Below are 19,873 nucleotides of genomic sequence, written 5' to 3'. Positions count from 1 at the left end.
GTTCATTGATGCATGCCTGCTGACCTGAGTTCCATCCACAGAACCATGTAAAGGTGAATGGAGAACTTCACAAAGATGTACTTGACCTCCACACGAGCACTATAGTGTACGTCCTCACACATATCAAACTTATAATAATAAATTTTAGAGCCCCAAATCTAACAAGACATTGAATTATAGCTTTACATTCAGTAATAGTTTAAATGAACTTTACTGTCAATCAAAAAAAGCTAAGCAGCCAAGTTCTTCCCAATTTTTGAGATCTATTTAGTCATTCAATTAGGAATAAATTTAGACACAAAATGTCAACGTTCAACCAAAAAAGAGCACAACAATCTGAAACTCATAAGGTACTTTAATTGGATGTGTATTTTACAATGACAATATTTTTCCTCTAACACTAAAAAACAGTAAATTTTAATAGAATGACTCACCTGTTGACTTGAAAATTTCACCTTCGGATTGTTATCTATCTCCCATAATCCTTCATTAAAACCTTTTCGTTTATTTGGTTTGCCATACTTTTCCTTATTTTCTGAGTAAGGAAAGATGTCCTTTGGTCCTAAAAAAGCACTGTAACAGAAAGAAGAAAGTACAAAGCAACCTCCATTAAATATGTATTAGGCTACTAGGTGACACATGCCAATAAACACTTTATATATACAAACTAGTTTCTTGTATTTTGTTGTTTTTCAACCCAGGGTTTCTCTGTGTAGCCTGGGTGACCTAGAACTTATTGGGTAGACCAGGCTGGCCACAAACTCAAGACATCTGCCTGCCTCTGCCTACCTAGTGCTGGGATTAAACGGGTGCATCATCATAGCCAGCTCATACAAACTAGTTCTAATTCCTAGTGATCTTATTAGTGAGAGCAACTTCACCAGGGTAAGAAGGTAGGAATGCTCTTACTAGAAACGCTCTTCAGGTGCTGCTTACTTACAAATTTTCCCTATGTACGTGGGGGGTGGGAGTGGAGATAAGAGGAATTCATACAAAGTCATAACTAGTGCCAAACCCTATTTTTCTTTTATAGTATTAATGATTGATTGGCAAGCTCTCTACCACCAAGTTACACTCCCAGCCTAGAAATACTTTTATAAAATCCACTAACAATTACCCAGATCCATAATTCTATTTTTAAAGTTGTACAAAAAATGAAATGTATTTAACACCACTGACTGGTTGTACACTTAAAAATAGTTAAAATAGCACACGCACTTAATCCCAGCACTCAGGAGGCAGAGGCAGGCAGATGGATCTTTCTGAGTTTGAGACCAGCCTGATCTACAGAGCAAGTCCCAGGACAGCTAGGGCTACACAGAGAAACCCTGTCTCAAACAACCAACCAACCAAACATAAAAGGCTAAAATAGACTAGGGAGATGGTTCAGTGGGCCTGAGTTTGAATCCCCAGAACCCATATACAGTTAAATGGGGCAGCTCAGTTATCTCTCATCCCAGTGCCCTATGGTGAGAGGAGAGGAAGACAGAAGAATCCTCCAAAGTTAAAAGGCTAGTCTGGCATATGCAGCACAAAAACATAACCCCAGAAAGATGCTGTCTCAAACAAGGCAGAGAGAAGGGACCAACACCGCAGGTTTTCCTGGCCTCCAGACAAAGGCCAGAGTACCACAGAGTGTCTGTACTCAAATACATATAATGATGGTAATAATAAATGATTTAAATATAATTAATAATACCATGTATATTTCAAAATAACTAAAAGGGATTTCAAAGGGTCTTACCAAAGAAACAGATAATTGACGCTAGTTACCATGACTTCCTCCACTGTATAATATACACATATCAAAGAACCACACTATACCCCAGAAACGTCAACAATTATGTTAATAAAACCCTGGCTGTTTTCCACAACAAACTTAAACATTATTAGTATTAAGCATTTAAATGCATCAAAATGTGTTCATTTCAACATCTGGCACATTACATAATTCCTAAAAGTATCAACAAAGCATGTCATATAAATGTATGTTTAAAAAGGAATAGGGCTGGGTGGTGGCTGTGTGCGCCTTTAATCCCAGCAATCGGGAGGCAGAGCCAGGCAGATCTCTGTAAGTTGTAACTCGCCTGGTCTACAAAGCGAGTTCCAGGACAACTGGGATGGTTACACAGAGAAACTCTGTCTCAAAAAAAAAAAAAAGTGTTACAAAATTCATTTATTCAGTCAGGCATGGTGGTTCACACCTGTGATCCCAGCACTTGGGAAGTGACAGCAAGAGGAGTAAGAGTTCAAGGCCATCCTTAGCTACTAAGCAAGTTTGAGGCCAGCCTGGGCTACATGAAATTCTGTTCAAAAAATAGTTTTCCTCAATGATGAAATCAGACAACACCTTTTATTCATTCACATGTACAGTCAGTCAGTCAACTCTTATCATTGACAGAAAAGGTAAGTGAATATAAACTTATACCTCTTCAGAGTACACACATGATTAAATTCCTGTAATCAAAACATTTTCAAAATCCAGTCAAATACCTAGCCTTCATTAATGTGTGTTTCAGTTTAAAGATGGCTTATTTAGGCCAGGGCAGTGGTGGTGCATATGCCTTTAATCCCAGTACTCAGGAGGCAAAGACAGGCGAATCTCTTTCAGTTTGAAGACAGCCTGGTCTATAGAGTGAGTTCTAGGACAGCCAGAACTGTTACAAAGAGAAACTCTGTCCTGAAAAACCAAAAGATAGCTTATTTAATGATTACTGGTAATTTTTTAACATTAAATTCATAGCCAAAGCTTATTTAACATGGATTTAATCTAAAATAAAGCATAGCCTTCATGCACTTAGAAACCACTAAACAGCATTTTACTACTATAAGACTAGTTTAAAAATCAAAATGACTCCAGAACACACAAAACTCCATTCAACCAGACAGACTATAATGTTTTTGTAGTATGAGCTGAAATAAGAACATTATTTTAATTAGGAATGTTTGTATCAGATACTATTTTTGCTCATTTGGTCATATCTATGTGGTCTGTGGTTACACTAAATTTTAAAGTGATCGAGCAATTGAAAAATAATATTCTGCACCAGGTGTAGTGGCATTTGCCTTTAATTCTAGCACTTGGGAGTCAGAGGCAGGAAGATCTTATAGCCAGAGCTACATAATGAGACCCTGTTTCAAAACCCCAAAGTAAATAAAAATCCATGAATAATGAGCATTAACTGTTTTAATGTACTTAGACCCACTCTTCAAGATATCCCTTATATCTCCCTACATGTTCTTTAGAAAGTCTGTCAATTTGGAGCTGAAGGGATAATGACTCGGTGGTTAAGAGCACTTGCTGCTCTTGCAGAGAACCCAAGTTCAGTTCCCAGCAATCACAATGTAGCTCACAACTGTTTCAACTCCAGTTCTAGGGGACCCAATGCCAATCCAAATTTGCAAACACCCATACCCAGAAAATAAATCTAAATAAAAAGGTACATCAACTCTGTAAAGATGGGCACAGTATGTCTGACTGCTCTGCTATGATGTTATACACAAGTATTTTACCCAAATACTGTTTATTTCTTCAAAAATGTTTAATATATCTAACAAATTACTTCTCTGCTGAAATTCTATACTAAAGAACTAATAAAGCTATCCCTGGTAGAGTATTGCACAAAATTTTCATGAAAATGATTCTTGGTAGGTGGGAGGTGGTGGTGTACGCCTTTGAGTTCAAGGCCAGCCTGGTCTACTAGGACAGCCAGGGTTACCCAGAGAAACCCTATTTGGGGGAGGTGGAGGAGGGGGAGAGAGAATGACATTGCTGGATGTAATCTTAAACTGGGAAATATAGCATATTTTTTAAATTCTGTATCTTTAAATATAGAAATAAAGTTAAAAACAGTTAAACAGAGGCCAGGCATCATGGATGGCACATGGGTTTATAATCTGTAACTCTAGTTCCAGGGGATCTGATGCCTTTTTCTGGCTTCCATGGGTACTGCACACATGTAGTGCACATACATGCAGGCAAAACACATATACACTATTTTAAAATAGTCTTAAAAAAAAAAAGCCTCAGTACTAAGTAGTATGAAGATTAGTGATATGGGATTGAGCCAGTGTTTGGACATTGCCTAATATGTGACACTTGAGTTTAATCTTTTTTGGGGGGGGAGGAGGGATGAAACAGGGCTTCTCTTTTTACCCTGGCTGTCCTGGAACTCCTCTGTAGAGCAGCATGCCACTTTCACGGAAACAGTTAAAAATTTACAGCCTTTCCTTCTACTTGGTTAGTGTTTAAACTTAAATTCTGCTAGTTTCTAAAAGTGCTACCGTCCCTTTGATCCCTCCAACCACACAGACCTTTATAAACCTAAATAACTCATAACTCTACAAAGGTTTTTTTTTTTTGTTTTTTTAAGATTTTTGTTTTATTAATTCCATGTAGATGTTGGGGAAGGGGTAGCTGTGCATGTGAGTACAGTACCCAGATGTCAGAAGAGGACATCCGATTCCCTGGAACTCTACAAAGGTTTTTTTTTGTTTGTTTTTTAAGATTTTTGTTTTATTAATTCCATGTAGATGTTGGGGAAAGGGTAGCTGTGCATGTGAGTACAGTACCCAGATGTCAGAAGAGGACATCAGATTCCCTGGAACTCTACAAAGGTTTTTTTTTGTTTGTTTTTTAAGATTTTTGTTTTATTAATTCCATGTAGATGTTGGGGAAAGGGTAGCTGTGCATGTGAGTACAGTACCCAGATGTCAGAAGAGGACATCCGATTCCCTGGAACTCTACAAAGGTTTTTTTTTTGTTTGTTTTTTAAGATTTTTGTTTTATTAATTCCATGTAGATGTTGGGGAAGGGGTAGCTGTGCATGTGAGTACAGTACCCAGATGTCAGAAGAGGACATCAGATTCCCTGGAGTAGGAGTTGCAGCGCTTGTGAGCCACACAACATAGGCAATGGGAACTTGGGTCACCTCTAAGAGCAGTTACGTTCTCTTAACCACTGATGCATGTCTCCAACACTACCAGCCCCACACAAAAATGTTTTGAGACAGGGTCTCCTTAAGTAGTCCTAGCCGGCCTAGCACTCTCTCTGTCTATCAGGCGGCCCTAGAAATCACAGAGATCTCAGGCCTGTCTCTGCCTCCCAAGTATCGGATTATAGACGTATCCCATCATGGGCATCTCTCTGTAGCTCTGGCTGTCCTGGAACTCACTCTGTAGACCAGGCTAGCCTGAAACTCAGCGATCTTCCTGACTCTTGAGTGCTAGGATTAAAAGCATGCGCCACCACTGCCCAGCCCAAGATCTTTTTTAATTCACACATAAAAGACACTCAGCATCACTCGACAATCACAGAAATATAAATAAAAACAACAATTTATGGCTGGGATATAGCTGAGCTGGTATAGTGCTTGTCTAGAATGTAGGAAGTCCTAGGTTCATTCCCAGCACCACGAAACTCCATGTATGGTACCATGACAAAGGCCTGTTAATTCAATACTCTGAAGGTAGAAACAGGAGAATCTGTTTAAAGTTATTCTCAGCTCCGTAGTCTGAGGCCTTCATGACATACATGAGACCTGTTGCAAAAAAGCAAAAACTAAAATGAAGAATTTGGGATATTTATACATGAATGTTCTGCAAGCAGTCTGGCAGTTTCTCAAATGACTAAACATTAAGTTGTCAATCAAACCAAGAATTAGTTTCTAGAGAGGTGAAAACGTATGTCCACACAAAGCATACACAATGGATGACTGTATAGAGTTCAGGAGTAGAGAGCTTGCCTAGGATATGCAAAGTCCTGGGCTAGATCCCAACATCATCAAAAAAATAATTATGTATAAGTGCTCTTATCAACATTATTCATAACAGCCAAGAGTGGGAAACCATACATGTCTATTAAGTCATAAATACAACATGGTAAAACGAGACAATGAAATATTAGTTGGCAGTAAATAAGAAAGGGAAGCATGGCTAAAGTATTAATCTTGAAACGCTGTATTAAATAAAAAATTAATAGTGACGGAAGACCTCATTAAATGGTTTCATTTACATGAAACACTCAGGAAAGTAGTTTGAGGGTTGCCTCGGCCACAGCAAAGATGGAGAAACAGAAGGTACCTATCACTAGGTAGTAGGTTTCTTTTGAAATGATAAATAATCTAAAATCTAATGTGATGTCTCTAGTACTTTCTGGAAATGCGGAACTACTGAATTTATAGTTTTAAGTGGGTGGACTGAAAGACGAATTATCTCACTAAGGCTGCTGTGTTTTCTTTCCCAGAACACAAACCAGGCACATGGCACACACTGTAATACTGCACTCGGGAGTTGAGAGATAAGAGGGTCAGAAATTTAAGGTCATCATTACCTATATGTCAAGATCAAAACCAGGCTGGGCTAACATGACAACTGTCTCAATTTTCTTATTGTTTTTAGAGAACACTATATCCTACCAAAAAATGATCCATAATTTTATCAATTATACTATTCTTTCAACATATATATGTTCAACATACATATATACATATATATGTATATATACATATATATACATACATATATATGTATATGTGTGTGTGTATGTAATATATATATATATGGGTTTTTCTGAGACAGGGTTTCTCTGTATTGTTTGGGAGCCTGTCCTGGAACTCGCTCTGTAGACCAGGCTGGCCTTGAACTCACAGAGATCTACCTGGCTCTGCCTTCCAAGTGCTGGGATTAAAGGTGTGCGCCACCACTGTACGGCTTCAGCTTCTTTCAATATTTTTAAAAATTCACTCCAAGGGCTGGAGAGATGGCTCAAGTAGTTAAGAGCACTGGCTGGTCTTCCAGAGGTCCTGAGTTCAATTCCCAGCACCCACATGGAGGCTTACAACTGTCTATGGGATCTGATGTGCAGGTGTACATGCAGACAAATATATATATAATAAATCTTTTAAAAAATTCATTCCAAGACATCATACTTCATAGTTACAATAAAAAATTTGTTGACAGAAGATTTTTTTTTCCCTGAATGGTTATGCCAAAATTAGTTTATTTATATCACTTTTATTATTAAAAAAAATGCGGCCGGGCGGTGGTGGCGCACGCCTTTAATCCCAGCACTCAGGAGGCAGAGCCAGGCGGATCTCTGTGAGTTCGAGGCCAGCCTGGACTACCAAGTGAGTTCCAGGAAAGGCGCAAAGCTACACAGAGAAACCCTGTCTCGAAAAACCAAAAAAAAAAAAAAATGCTCTATAATCAAGCCTATTGGTGTACAATCTTTGTACCTAGCCAATTCTAAAATGAGTTGAGTCAAAGGATTATCCTGAAAACATTAATGCAGGAAAAGAAGAAAAAAGAATCCCTCCCTGGGGACAGAACCTCACAGAATCAGTAAAATGGGGTCCAGATTAGTTTGTAGATATTATTACCAATTCCCAAGAGACACTTTATGTGGTGACAGCTGACTGACTGTTCAAAAAACATTCAAAGGCTGGGTGTGGTGACAGAAACCATAAATCCCAGCACACTGGAGGTAGAAGCAGGAGGATCCCTGTGACTTTAAGGCCATCCAGGTCTGTCCTGGTCCTGGACAGTTGGGGCACTGAAGAAAGACCCTGTCTCAAAAAATAAAGAAAAATTCAACAGTAGTATGACATCAAAGGCTGCAGATGCAGAACAGCTTAATGTCTGCCTCCAGTACATGAAGCCTTGAGTCCAATCTCCAGTGCCACATCAAATGAAATTTGTTACGCCAGCCTAAGTGAAGAAGAGACAGAAGGACCAGACAGAAGAACAGAAGTTCAGTCCTACTTGTCTACACAGCAAGTTCAAGGTCAGTCTGGAATACAAGAGACTCTGTTTCAAAAAGTACACAGAACAGGTTAGGGAGACGGCTGAGCAGTTTAGAGGACTGGCTCCAGACAGGTTTTGATTCTCAGCACCCACACACACAGTGGCTCACAACTCCAGTCCCAGGAGATCCAATGCCCTTTCTGGCTGCTACAGGCACCATGCACACATGTGGTGCAGAGACAGGCATGCGGACAAAACATCCATCACCCACAATATGAACTTTTAAAAAAACTTTAAATATTTTATACTATATAATAGCATTTAATTTTATAGAAAGAAATGATTCATTAGACAATGAAATACACAAGTATAGTAGCACTAAGTGCCATGAACCTGCTGCTATATTCAGATTAATCACATAGCCCATCTTATGGTGTGGTGGGAGTCATAATACACATCTAACATTGTCACATGTAGCTATGGTGGTAGGAGTTAAGAAAGAAGTTGGATGGAATTACTATTGTAAAAGGAAATAAAAAACTCAATTCTATGACTCCTTCCTTCATTTCTTCCTCGTGACCACCATTAACTCCCCATGTAACTTCAATCTTGAAACTGAATTAGGCAGGTTTTAAAACAATTTATACAACATATATTTTTAAGATTCCTACAGCTAAACATTCAACTTTTATATTAAAAGCACTAAGAACAGCAAAATAACTATTACAATTTCAGATTTCAGAGAAATTCAGCTAAGAGTACTGCTTCAGATAGCCAGAATAGTTAAAAAAGAAAAAAAAAAACAAAACTCAGAGAAACACTGTAAGTAGCAGCTTCAAAAAAAATATGTAGTGCCAAGTGGTGATGGCGCACACCTTTAACCCAGTACTCAGGAGGCAGAGGCAGGCAGATCTCTGTGAGTGCTAGGCCAACCTGGTCTACAAAGCGAGTTCCAGGACAGCCAGGGCTGTTACAAAGAGAAACTTTTTGTCTCAAAAAAAACAAAGGAAAAAAAGAAAACAATATGTTACTATTAATTTTAAATTTATATAAATATACATTTATGGGGCGTCGTACGCGTGGAGTGCGGTCAGTCGTGTTTCTCAGGTAAAGCATGGCTAAAAGCTTACGGAGTAAGTGGAAACGGAAGATGCGGGCAGAGAAGAGAAAGAAGAATGCCCCACGGGAGCTCAACAGACTTAAAAGTATTCTCAGAGTTGACGGTGATGCTCTGATGAAGGATGTCGAGGACATAGCAACTGTGGTGGTCCCCAAACAGTGCCAGGGGAAAATGCAGTGTACGGTGGACGATGAAAAGGAAGACACAAAAATGGAGACTGAACTGAAGAGAAACAAGAAGACCCTTCTAGACCAGCATGGACAGTACCCAGTGTGGATGAACCAGAGGCAGAGGAAAAGACTGAAGGCAAAGAGAGAGAAAAAACGGGGGAAAAGCAGAGCCAAGGCAGCGAAGGGCCTGGCCTGGTAGACCCTTGAGAACTGGAAAGTGGTGGTGCACGTGCCTTTAATCCCAGCCCGCAGGAGGCAGACAGGCAGAGCTCCGTGAGTTCGAGGCCAGCCTGGTCTACAAAGCAGGTGCCAGGACAGCCTGGACTGTTACACAGAGAAACCTTGTCTCAAAAAATCACAAAAAAAAAAAAAAAAAAGAAAGAAAGAAAGAAAAACTGGAAAGTGTTCATGGGAAAGAAGTTCAGTTGTTAGGAATGTCTTCACTGATTTCAGCTCTCACTAAATGGAAGCGATTTGTTTTCATATTTTAGTTTGGTCTTATATCTGTAATTCAAATCCAGAATAATTGATTTGTTTTGGGAACTTGAATAAATTACCTTCCGTGATGAAAAAAAATATATATATACATTTATTATATCTTATACATCTAATATACATAATTATATCTGCATATATAATAACTATATATATCTTCTATATAAAACACAAAACATGAGTTACTATTAATTTAAATAAATCCAAGAAAATATTATCAAAAACCTGTTAAAGCTTTACAATATGTGTTGTATGTGTGTGTTTGAGTATGCCTCTGTTCAGGTGGGTGTGCGGGTGTCAATGAGGATGCCAGGCTGTCTTCAGTTGTCCTCTACCGTGTAATGTGCTCACAGATTGGGCTATAGAGCTGATCAACTTACAGAAGCACACCACTGCCCTCGGGTTTTCACATGGTTATTGGGAACTGAGCTCAGGTCTTCACGCTTAGTCCACACTTTACTGACAGAGCCATCTCCCCAGCCCAAAGCGATACATTTTTAAATACTTAATGGTTAGCACATGCCAAACATATTACATGTCCAAGTCTTTTATGTAACACCCTGTATGCACCCCAAACTTCCAAGGTAGATTCTATTATCATTCTTACTCTGCAAATTAAGAAAAGGCCTGCCCAAGGTCATGTAACAAGTAAATGACTGATTTCTAATCTAGCTGTATTTAGTATTGTCCAGTATGTTAGCAGAAAATTCATAAACAGAGGACTTTAGCACAAGAGCTTTCCATTATCAAATATTTAATAGCTAGGACATGTCAGCCCCTTAAGTGATGACAAGATAGGGTCGTTTGGGCTCTCTAATTGTAGTCAAAGAAAGGGAAACAAAATTCACGCATCATTCCAATAGAGAATATAAATACAAACAGGATGAACTGAGCTAAGATCTGACTGACTTCAATATCTGACAGCATAACCTTTCCAGAAAAAAAAGCAGAAAACTCTCAGACAAGGTAAAAGAAGGCAGTGAAAAAAAAAAGCACTGTGGGCTGGCTGGGGAGTTGGCTCAGTGATTGAAGTCTTGCTACACAAGCCTGAGAACATGAATTTAGGTCCCCAGATCCCACATAAAGGTAGAAACAGAAAAACTGACCCCATAAAGTTACCCTCTTTGTGCCCCCCCCACCACACATAAACCATGCTCTAACATACAATCAAAACTTGTGGTTAGAAACACCGACTCCCTCAGGCTGGAGAGATGGCTCAGAGGTTAAAAACACTGGCTGCTCTACCAGAGGTCCTGAATTCAATATCCAGCAACCACATGGTGGCTCATAAACCATCTATAATGAGATCTGGTGCCCTCTTCTGGCACAACACTGTATACATAATAAATAAATAAATATTAAAAAGAGAAACACCGACTCCCATGGTTTTTTTTTTTATGGTCTTTTTGTTTCATTATTGTCTGTTTGCTTTTTGTTTTGTTTTAGCTGTGAGAGAGAAAACATAAAGTGGAGTGGGTAAACACAGGTTAGTTCATACAGGGCCTCATAACATTCATTGCTAGCTCGTCATTTAAGTTATTGGTAATATTAATAGGGAGTCAGTGAAGATTTTTGGACCAGGAAATGGCATGATCTGATTAAAATACAAAGATAACTTTGATTACATATCTGGAGTACACCAATGTAAAAACACTTATAGGAAGGATTACAGCATGAACTTGAGCATGAACTTGAGGGCAATCAGGAGTTTGTGGGAAATGGGAGAGATTATCTACTATGAAATTAAGGTTAACATATAGACCAGTGTTTCTTAACTTGTGGATTGCATCAGATATCTTGCATATCTGATATTTACATTACGATTCACAAAAGTAGCAAAACTACAGTTATAATTTTACAGTAGCAACCATTTTATAATTACAATAGCAACAAAATAATTTTATGGCCGGGGTCACCACAACATAAGGAACTGTATTAAAGAGTCACTTTACGAAAGTTGAGAAGCACTGACCTAGACTTTTGAGTCTGGTAATGCAAAAGTTTTTTTAACTGGGTCCGTATCAGAACCACTTACTAAAAATCAGTTTTGACTAAGCTAGGTCTAAGATACCATGCACGGTCAGTATACCTAAGAGGTCAGGGTCTAGTATTCAAAACTTGACTTCCGCAAATATATAAATGACACAAAAGGCTTAAGGAGAATCAGATTTTTGTACGTTGGGAAAATAATACAGTAACCACTGAATTCTACTCTAAATGCACACAAGCAAATCTTTAAGGCCAGGAATGGTGATGAACAATTTTAATCCTAGCTATCCAAAGACAGGGGCAGGTCAATCTGTGAATTCAAGGCCTGCCTGGTTTACACAGCAAGTTCCAGGCCAATCAGAGCTATAAATAAATTTTAAAATAAATCAGTTATGAGTTAGTATACGTCTCCTGAATTACTACTTCTTTATCTATATTCTTCCTTCCCCATCTCTCTAAACTCCTGGTTATTACAATAGACTTCCATCTTAGAAAAATACAAATTTAAAAATTCAAATAAATAATTACCCTCCCAAATTTTGGGAACACAAAAGACCATCATACACCTAGTTCATCATTAATTTATTTTAAAGAATTGTTTTTTAAAAAAAGTTAAATAACCACAACTGTAGCTAGAGTTTTCCTGCCTGGCCCACAGTCAGGACAAATCTCTATCACCTGCCAGTCCCACAGCCACTCAGACCCGACCAAGTAAACACAGAGACTTATATTGCTTATAAACTGTATGGCCGTGGCAGGCTTCTTGCTAACTGTTCTTACAGCTTAAATTAATCCATTTCCATTAATCTATACCTTGCCACGTGGCTCGTGGCTTACTGGCATCTTCACATGCTGTTTCTCATTGTGGCGGCTGGCAGTGTCTCTCACTCAGCCTTCCACTTCCCAGCTTTATTCTCCTCCTTGTCCTGCCTATACTTCCTGCCTGGCCACTGGCCAATCAGTGATTTATTTATTGACTAATCAGCAACACACAACAATATGGATATAGCAGCACTGTCTTTCCAAAGGTAAAAGGTATGTATATCCACTGTAGATTAAAATATTATAAATCTACTTTGAAATAAAAATATTATTAACTTCCCAGGTGGAGGTGGTGTACACCTTTAATCCCAGCACTCAGGAGCAGAGGCAGGCAGATCTCTTTGAGTTCGAGGCCAGCCTGGTTTACAATAGCCTTCAATCAGTTTCATGTGGTTAACAAGAAAGAAAACAGTTCAACATTCCGCTGTATAGAATACTAACTTCCTTTACCCAATCAGTTCTCTAGGCATACACCCACCTGGGGCAGGTCAGACAGACTGCCTCTGGTGATCACAGAAACACACAGGACACTATCTAGCGTCCTGCTTCTCTTCTTCACACCATTCATGTGGCTAGTAAGACCTAACACAGTGCCAGGTAGTCCTTATTTTACTAACAAAGAATTCTCAAAGCCTTGCTACTTGCATCCATCCATCACTCTTGAAAAAGTGGATATTACTAAGAGGATAACTTTTTGATCACATAGCATCTATTTTTTTTCACTTTTTTTAACTCTGAAAACTTCATACATGTTGACAGCATGCACATTTTGATCACTTCCACCCCTCATTCCCTGTGTCCAACTTCCCCTTTAATTTCTCCCTTAATGTCTTTAATAGACTGTCTTTAATCTCTACCTTAAAACAAGAGTGCCCAGTCAGGCATGAGGGCACATTTATATCCCAGCACTTCAGAGGCAGAGGCAGATGGATCTCTTTGAGTTTAATACCAACCAAGTCTACACAGTGAGTTCTAAGCCAGGGATACACAGTGATATCCTGTCTCAAAAACAAACAACAAATGTCCCCAACGTTGAATTGAAAAATAAATTTAAAAATTTTTAAAGGGGACTTAAAAGGCTTATTATAAAATTTCAAGATCACTTTTAAGTTTACTATCTCAGCCCAGATACAGTGGCATTTTATCCTCTAACATGGGAGGCAAACACCGGCTGATCTCTGTGAGTTCAGGCTTGCCTGGTCTACATGGAACAAAAGAGGCCAGCCAGGGGTACATAATGAGACCCTGTCTTTAAAAACATAGCAAAGTTTTCTACTTCATCGTCACTTCCCCTTGAAATTTGAAATCTCCACTTGCTTTTCGTTCTATGCCTAACCTCTGCAAAACGAACTGTCATTTGAGCTGAAAATGTGAACAGGACTTACGTCTCATGGGTTCCAAAAAAGAAAATGGGTAGTTTGTTTGTGGGTGGTTTCACTGCTCCATCAGGAACTTCATCTACCTAAAAGAAAGATCAAAAAAGTTAAGTTTTTTAAATGTTACACATCTCAGCACACATGAGTGAACTCAGAATGAAATACCCCAAATGGATCTGATACAAAATCAAGTCACTTTACAAATCCATTCAAATAAGTTCTAAAAGGCAAGTTTTTTTCCCCAGAACTCATTTGGTAGCAAAACCTGTACCACGCCCACCCCACCCCACCCCACCCCTTTTTTTTCTTTTTTTGGTTTTTTGAGACAGGGTTTCTATGTGTAGCCCTGGCTGTCCTGGAACTCTCTGTAGACCAGGCTGTCCTGCTGTCCTTGAACTCAGAGATCCACCTGCCTCTGCCTCCCAAGTGCTGGAGTTAAAGGCTGTGGCACAACTGTCCAGCCCAATAGCAAATCTTAAGGCAGTGTACCACGATTAGCTTTCCTAAACCCAGTTACTTAATTTTTAACCACATCTGACACCAAGCATTTCCTACAGGGCGTCTCAATCCTGCAGGAGGGCTATAAAATCTAAGAGTAATGTGAGGCTAGAGAAGTGGCTCAGTGGTTAAGAGCACTTGCAACTCTCCCAAAGGATCTGGGTTCACACCCGCATCAGCCCGTCAATCACTTTTTCTAGGGGTCTGTCACCCTCTTCTGGCCTCCTCAGGTACTCACATACATATGGCATACAAACATACACACAGAAATAAATTTTTTAAAAAATGTAAAAGACAGGAAAGCATTACTTCCCAATGTTTGAGTAACAATAAGAGTCAGAAAAATGCTGGGCTGTGGTAGAGCATGCCTTTAATCCAGGACAGCCAGGGCTGTTAAACAGAGAAACCCTGTCTCAAAAAAACAAAACAAAACAAAAAACCCACAAAAAACACATTCAGCTGCTTCTAAGAAAAAGAAAATGAGAGGGAAGAGATAAAAACATCCTATTCCAATCCAAATGAACTCATTAAAAGCAGAACTTGTAACTGGCGAGATGGCTGAGTGGTTAAGAATGCTTGCTGATCTTTTTCAGAGGATCCAGGTTTAATTCCTAGCACCCACATAGCAGCTCCGAACTGTCTAACTTGAGTTTCAGGGATCTAAAATCTTTTGTACAGTACAAGTCACGGAAGTAGTGTACAGACACACATGCAGGTCAAACATCCATAAGTATAAAGGTTTTTTAAATTACTAATTTTTCAACTGGTGGTGGTGGCACATGCCTTTAATCCTAGCACTTGGGAGGCAGAGCCTGGTCTAAAGAGCAACTTCCAGGACAGCCAGAGCTACATGGAGGAAAAATAAATTTTAAAGAAAAGAAGAGACCCATTTAAATCAATAGGAAAATATTCTGATCCTTCAAAGGCTATTTTTACCTTTAGTAGCACTAACTCTTAATCACCCAAGATATAGGGAGGATGGTATAGAAAAATAAAAAATTGTTTTTTGTTTTTCAAGACAGGGTTTCTCTGGTTGTCCTGGAACTCAATTTGTAGGCCAAAATGACCTCGAACTTACAAAGTTCCACCTGCCTCTGGAGTGCTGGGATTAAAGGTGTGCTGCAGCAGCAGCAGCAGCAGCAGCAGCACCACCACCACCACCACCACCACAAGAAAAAATTTTTTATTTTTTAAACTATTTTTAACTAAATGTAGGTGTATATGTCTGCATATGAGTATGTGCACATGTGTGCAACTGCCGAGCTGGAGTCATCTCCTGAACATTGTGGTTTTAAGCAGTCTGATGTTGAATGCTGGGAACCGAACTTAGATACACTGGAAGAGCAGCAAGTGCTCTTACCCACTGAGCCACTTCTCCAGCCCTCAAAAGCAGAAAAATTTTCAAGTTTTTATACCCGGCTTCTAACTACATGGAACTCTGAATATGGGTATCAGATAACCCTGGACTTTATGACACCTCAAAATAAGCACGGATGTCTTGATATCCATAAAGTGTCTCTGGGGGGGACCTTAAACCTTCCCAAGTCCAGCAAGCCTTAGTTAAAGTTGAAATACAATGTTTTAGAAGTGCATGGTTATAGAACTAAGAGAACCATATAGGAGGATAAAGAAATTCAACTTTAGGTCTACAGATGTCTGCAATATATGTAAAAGTCAAAGCATGCACAAAGCAATAGTTGAAAGGGTTTCCTGTAGGAAACAAGTGAGAACACCAAATATAGACAAAGTTTATGACTAAGAATTGTTCATGTAAGACTCTACCCAAAAGGTCTATCTATGACAGGGGAAAGCTGGGGAAGAGGGCAGTAGTACTCTGGGGAATGACTCTGTCTAACCAAGGGATTTCCCCATCTTACCTGCTGACAGGATTAAAACTATGGGATTTATCATTTTGAAGAAAACCCTTTCAAAGATTAGTTATGTATAGGAAAAAAATAAATGAATCAGGCAGTGGTTGTGCACACCTTCAGTCCCAGCACTTGGGAGGCAGAGGCAGGTGGATCTCTGTTCCAAGCCAGCCTGGTCTCCAGGACAGCCAGGGCTACATAGAGAAACTGTCTCGAAAAACAAAACAATGAAATAAAAACAAATAAACTGAATAAAAAATTACAATGTCAGAACACCACAATTTATTTTTTTAAATGATTTTGAATTATCTAGTCAAAATTCTTGAAGTACTATCCATCTATGTTCTGATCCTAGGCACCATTATAAACTAACAAAAAAAACACTCCCCCCCCCCCCCCCCCCTGAAAATGGAGCTTGGGTGTTTCATGTCACATCTTGAGTCCTTAAGACTTCTCCGGTTACAGTTAACCCAGGGTATGGTCTAACACCCCCCCCCCCACTTTGCCTATGGAGAACAAAAAAACGTAAAACAACTTCTTCAAGGTCACAAGGCAAGGAATGTGAATAAAAAGGTGCAAGTGCATCACCAATTGCAAATCTTGTATTAAATATGTACAAATCCAGTTTAATCACATCTGACATGCAAGGGTTTGTAAATTGCATATTTCGTTGACGACCTGTATTTTATTCAAAAATTCCAAAATTTAAGGAAATTTCAAGGTTTCACTCCTCTTTAAACATAAAAATCATACTTGATTATTTCATCCACAATGGAACATGAACTGAATGTCATCTCTAAACATTTCCTAGGAAGAACACCTGTCAGACAGAGACTCAAAAGCAAGCCGGAGGGAAACCGCGGGTGTGAAGGAAAACCGAGAATTTTACAACTGCACGGAGGAGCACTGGAAAAAAAGGAAAACTAAAATGAAGGGTTCCAAGTAACGGTAACGGGAAGCGAGGGAGAGGAAGGACAGAAGAGGAACCGGAGAAGAAACGATGGGAAGGAAGCAGGCCTCTGGAAAGGGCTGCCGCACCGCTACACCGGGGCTACAAATCACTTACTCGAGCTGGCCAATGAGGATAACCTTTCATCTTGGCGAAGATGAGGTCTCCAGGTTTGAAATCGCGAGTCATGTTGGAGGGGCGACGCCGGGAGTCCCAAGACCAGAAGGGGGAGCAGCGCAGCCGCGATCGGGAAGATGCGAGCGCGGACGCGAGCTGCGCCTGGCGGGCCCGCGGGCGGGGGAGGATGCCTCGGGGTGTCCCGACGCGCCTGCGAGGGACAGCAGGGAGGGCGGTTAAAGCGCAAACCCCAGGGAGGGGCCGCGGGGAGGAGGGCAGGGGGAGGGGAGGCCGCGGAGGGGGAGGGGGAGCCGCCTGCGCGCCTCCTCGGAGCGCGGCCTCGGCCCCGCGCAGCGCCGGGGCCTGCGGCGGCCGCCACCTGAGGCAGGGATGCTGCCCGCCGCCCGCCCGCCCGCCCGCCGGCCTCCCACCCCATCGCTCCCAGGGCTTTTCCCACGGGCCGCAGCCCACGAGGGAGGGGCGCGGCGGGAGAGGAGGGAGGCAGCGAGCGCGGCCGCCCGCTTCCCACCCGCGCCGAGCGGGGGCGGGGCGGCCCTCACCTGCCGGGCGGCGACGCGGGGGCTGCGGGGCGCGCTGGCCGCCTCTGCCCACGTCCACGCCGGCCACCTGCGCCACCAGCTGCCGCAGAGGCGTCTCAACGGCTCCGAGCTGCAACCGCCACCGCCACTGCTGCCGCCGTCGCTGCGCCGCTCCCGCGCGGCTCCCGCTCGGCGCCCGCTAGCGCCGGGCCGTACCAACTGCTCGCCCACGTGGGGGTGGCGCGCCGACCGGAGAGGACCGGGGCTCGCAAGCTGAGCTCTTGGAGACCCGAGGGCCCACAGGTGTCCCTTCCTACAGGGAATTGAAAGCAGGTGCGGCGGGACCCGAGTGAAGGGAAGGGCCTCGGGGCGACGCCCGCGCCCGAGCTGCCCGCCGCCTCCTCCCCCCGCAGCTGGCACAGTGGTCGCGCCCGGCCCGCCCCTGCTGGCTGCTCTGCGTGTGTGTATTTGTATGTGTACTGTATGTAAAAGGCGGGGAGGGAGGAAACGATTGTTGTGGACCCGGTTTGGGGGCGGGTATCCGGGCCTGGAGCCCACGGCTGCAGGTTTAAGAGAAATTGGCAGTCCAAGGTGCTTGTTCTCTCATCCTTCTCCAAGGTGGGGGTACTGTAATGCTCCTGCGCGGTTTACATCATCCAAAAAGAGGAGCTGTGCAAAAACCCAGAGATCAAATTGGACTGTGAAGCAGTTGCAGGGTGTGCACCTTGTAGGCCTCTCAAACATCGCAGAATGGGCTTTGCAGTCTCCTTTTCCTGGGGATGTAACATGAGAAAGCCCTATTTCATTTCGTTGACGTTTCAACCACAGAGAACCGTTAAGAAAAATGCAATCCCAGTGGATGCAAAACGCGAAGGGTACAAAACAATGACACCGAAAGCCTAGTTAGCTTGTTAGGATATGGATTTGGGCCCAAACTAAATTTTAGCTGCACCTAAATTTTATTTCCTTAAAAGACTGGTAGCTAGTAGGTGGTACACGAGAGAAGTGTTACTAACCCCTACATATTTCGTCTCTTAAAATACCCTTAAAGGGTTTCTAAAGGTGATCTTAATTTTGATTCTTTAGCCAATGCATATTTTTAATATTTTGTAATATACCCAGCCTTCTGATATGGATTGACACGTCATGATTTTTACTGAACCAGAACCATCTAATTTTACTTATCCATTAACACCCAGGTTCCCAATAAATATATGGTAAATTAGAAGCCATTTAAGTATTTAAAAAAAATGAATCTTTTCTCTCATCCTTCATTGAATCTCCCCAAAATGCTGTTATAATAAAGCACTGTTTGGTGTTGAATATACAGCCATGAACAAGATAAGATATTTCCTAAATAAAACAGGCTAAAAATATTAAGAACATTAAAAATATTAAAATATTTAAATATTGATATCTATCTAGTACTGCTTTTTTAAAAAAAAAGACTCACAGTTGAGAATAAATCAGGAAAAGCTTTGAATAAGCAAAAATTGAGGGATTTCATTTTTTTAGAGGAATATTCCATGCTTTCAAAGGAAATAAGACACCCCAATGTTAAATGTGCTGCAAGGGGGCATCTGTAGATCTGCATTGTGCAGACAGTTCCATGTGAAGCTAAAAGAAATAAAGGGAATTACTTGTGACATGTCTCCAAGCTTCTCATTCTGAACTTGATATTTTGTATTAGGGGGCGAGGTTACATGGCAAGAAGGAGGTAAAACTGATTCTTTAAAACTGGCTTATTGCTGGGCATTGGAGGCACATGCCTTTAATCCCAGCACTCAGGAGGCAAGCAGGTGGATCTCTGAGTTCAAGGCCAGCCTGGTCTACAGAGCAAGATCCATGACTGCCAGAGCTACACAGAGAACCCCTGTCTCAACAAAAATAACAACAAAAAACTGAATTATTGATGTTTCAATGCAGATGTGAGCAGAAAGAGACCCTTTTTTATGTGACTGTTGATTAAGAAGGAAGGGGGGGGGGAGAAAATGCAAAACTAAGCAATTACCAAAGCAACTGTCAGGTGTGGGTGATAAATCCTGGACCCAAAGAGGGACAGAAAGATGTCTAAAGGGAAAGCTTCTAATCCTGAGTACTAAATATCAAAGCAGCACCCGGCTGTCATTTTTTGTGGACCCCCCCCCCTTCCCACCTCATTGTCCTCAATTCTACAAGGCCTTGAAA

General features: G+C 41.2%; 2 protein-coding genes across 4 annotated transcripts in view; one reads left to right on the top strand and one right to left on the bottom strand.

Annotated features, from left to right (window-relative positions):
* Nucleotides 1–17,865, bottom strand: part of Psip1 (PC4 and SRSF1 interacting protein 1) — a 44,115-nt gene extending 26,250 nt beyond the window's left edge. The window contains exons 1-4 of one of the 3 annotated variants that reach the window (XM_052717784.1): nt 17,708–17,865; nt 17,148–17,358; nt 13,725–13,801; nt 435–573 (exon numbers count right to left, since the gene is read on the bottom strand). In XM_052717784.1, coding sequence (XP_052573744.1) covers nt 435–573; nt 13,725–13,801; nt 17,148–17,219 — 288 coding nt within the window. In that variant the 5' untranslated portion in view covers nt 17,220–17,358; nt 17,708–17,865. The remainder of the gene's footprint in view (nt 1–434; nt 574–13,724; nt 13,802–17,147; nt 17,359–17,707) is intronic. The other 2 variants (XM_052717785.1, XM_052717786.1) reach the window with 2 other exon arrangements.
* LOC128097354 (protein LLP homolog) lies at nt 8,793–9,614 on the top strand. Its single transcript, XM_052717789.1, has one exon. The coding sequence runs from the start codon at nt 8,858–8,860 to the stop codon at nt 9,230–9,232; it is 375 nt and encodes a 124-aa protein (XP_052573749.1). The 5' UTR covers nt 8,793–8,857; the 3' UTR covers nt 9,233–9,614.
* Nucleotides 17,866–19,873: the final 2,008 nt, after the last annotated feature.

The sequence above is a fragment of the Peromyscus californicus genome, unplaced genomic scaffold, assembly GCF_007827085.1.
Source record: "Peromyscus californicus insignis strain IS unplaced genomic scaffold, ASM782708v3 Scaffold_5__1_contigs__length_169319896, whole genome shotgun sequence".
NCBI lineage: Eukaryota > Metazoa > Chordata > Mammalia > Rodentia > Cricetidae > Peromyscus > Peromyscus californicus.
This window is presented reverse-complemented; position numbering and strand designations above follow the sequence as displayed.

What these genes read in the sequence shown, in the direction of transcription:
- LOC128097354 (XM_052717789.1), top strand. Translation starts at nt 8,858, where the DNA reads ATGGCTAAAAGCTTACGGAGTAAGTGGAAACGGAAGATGCGGGCAGAG.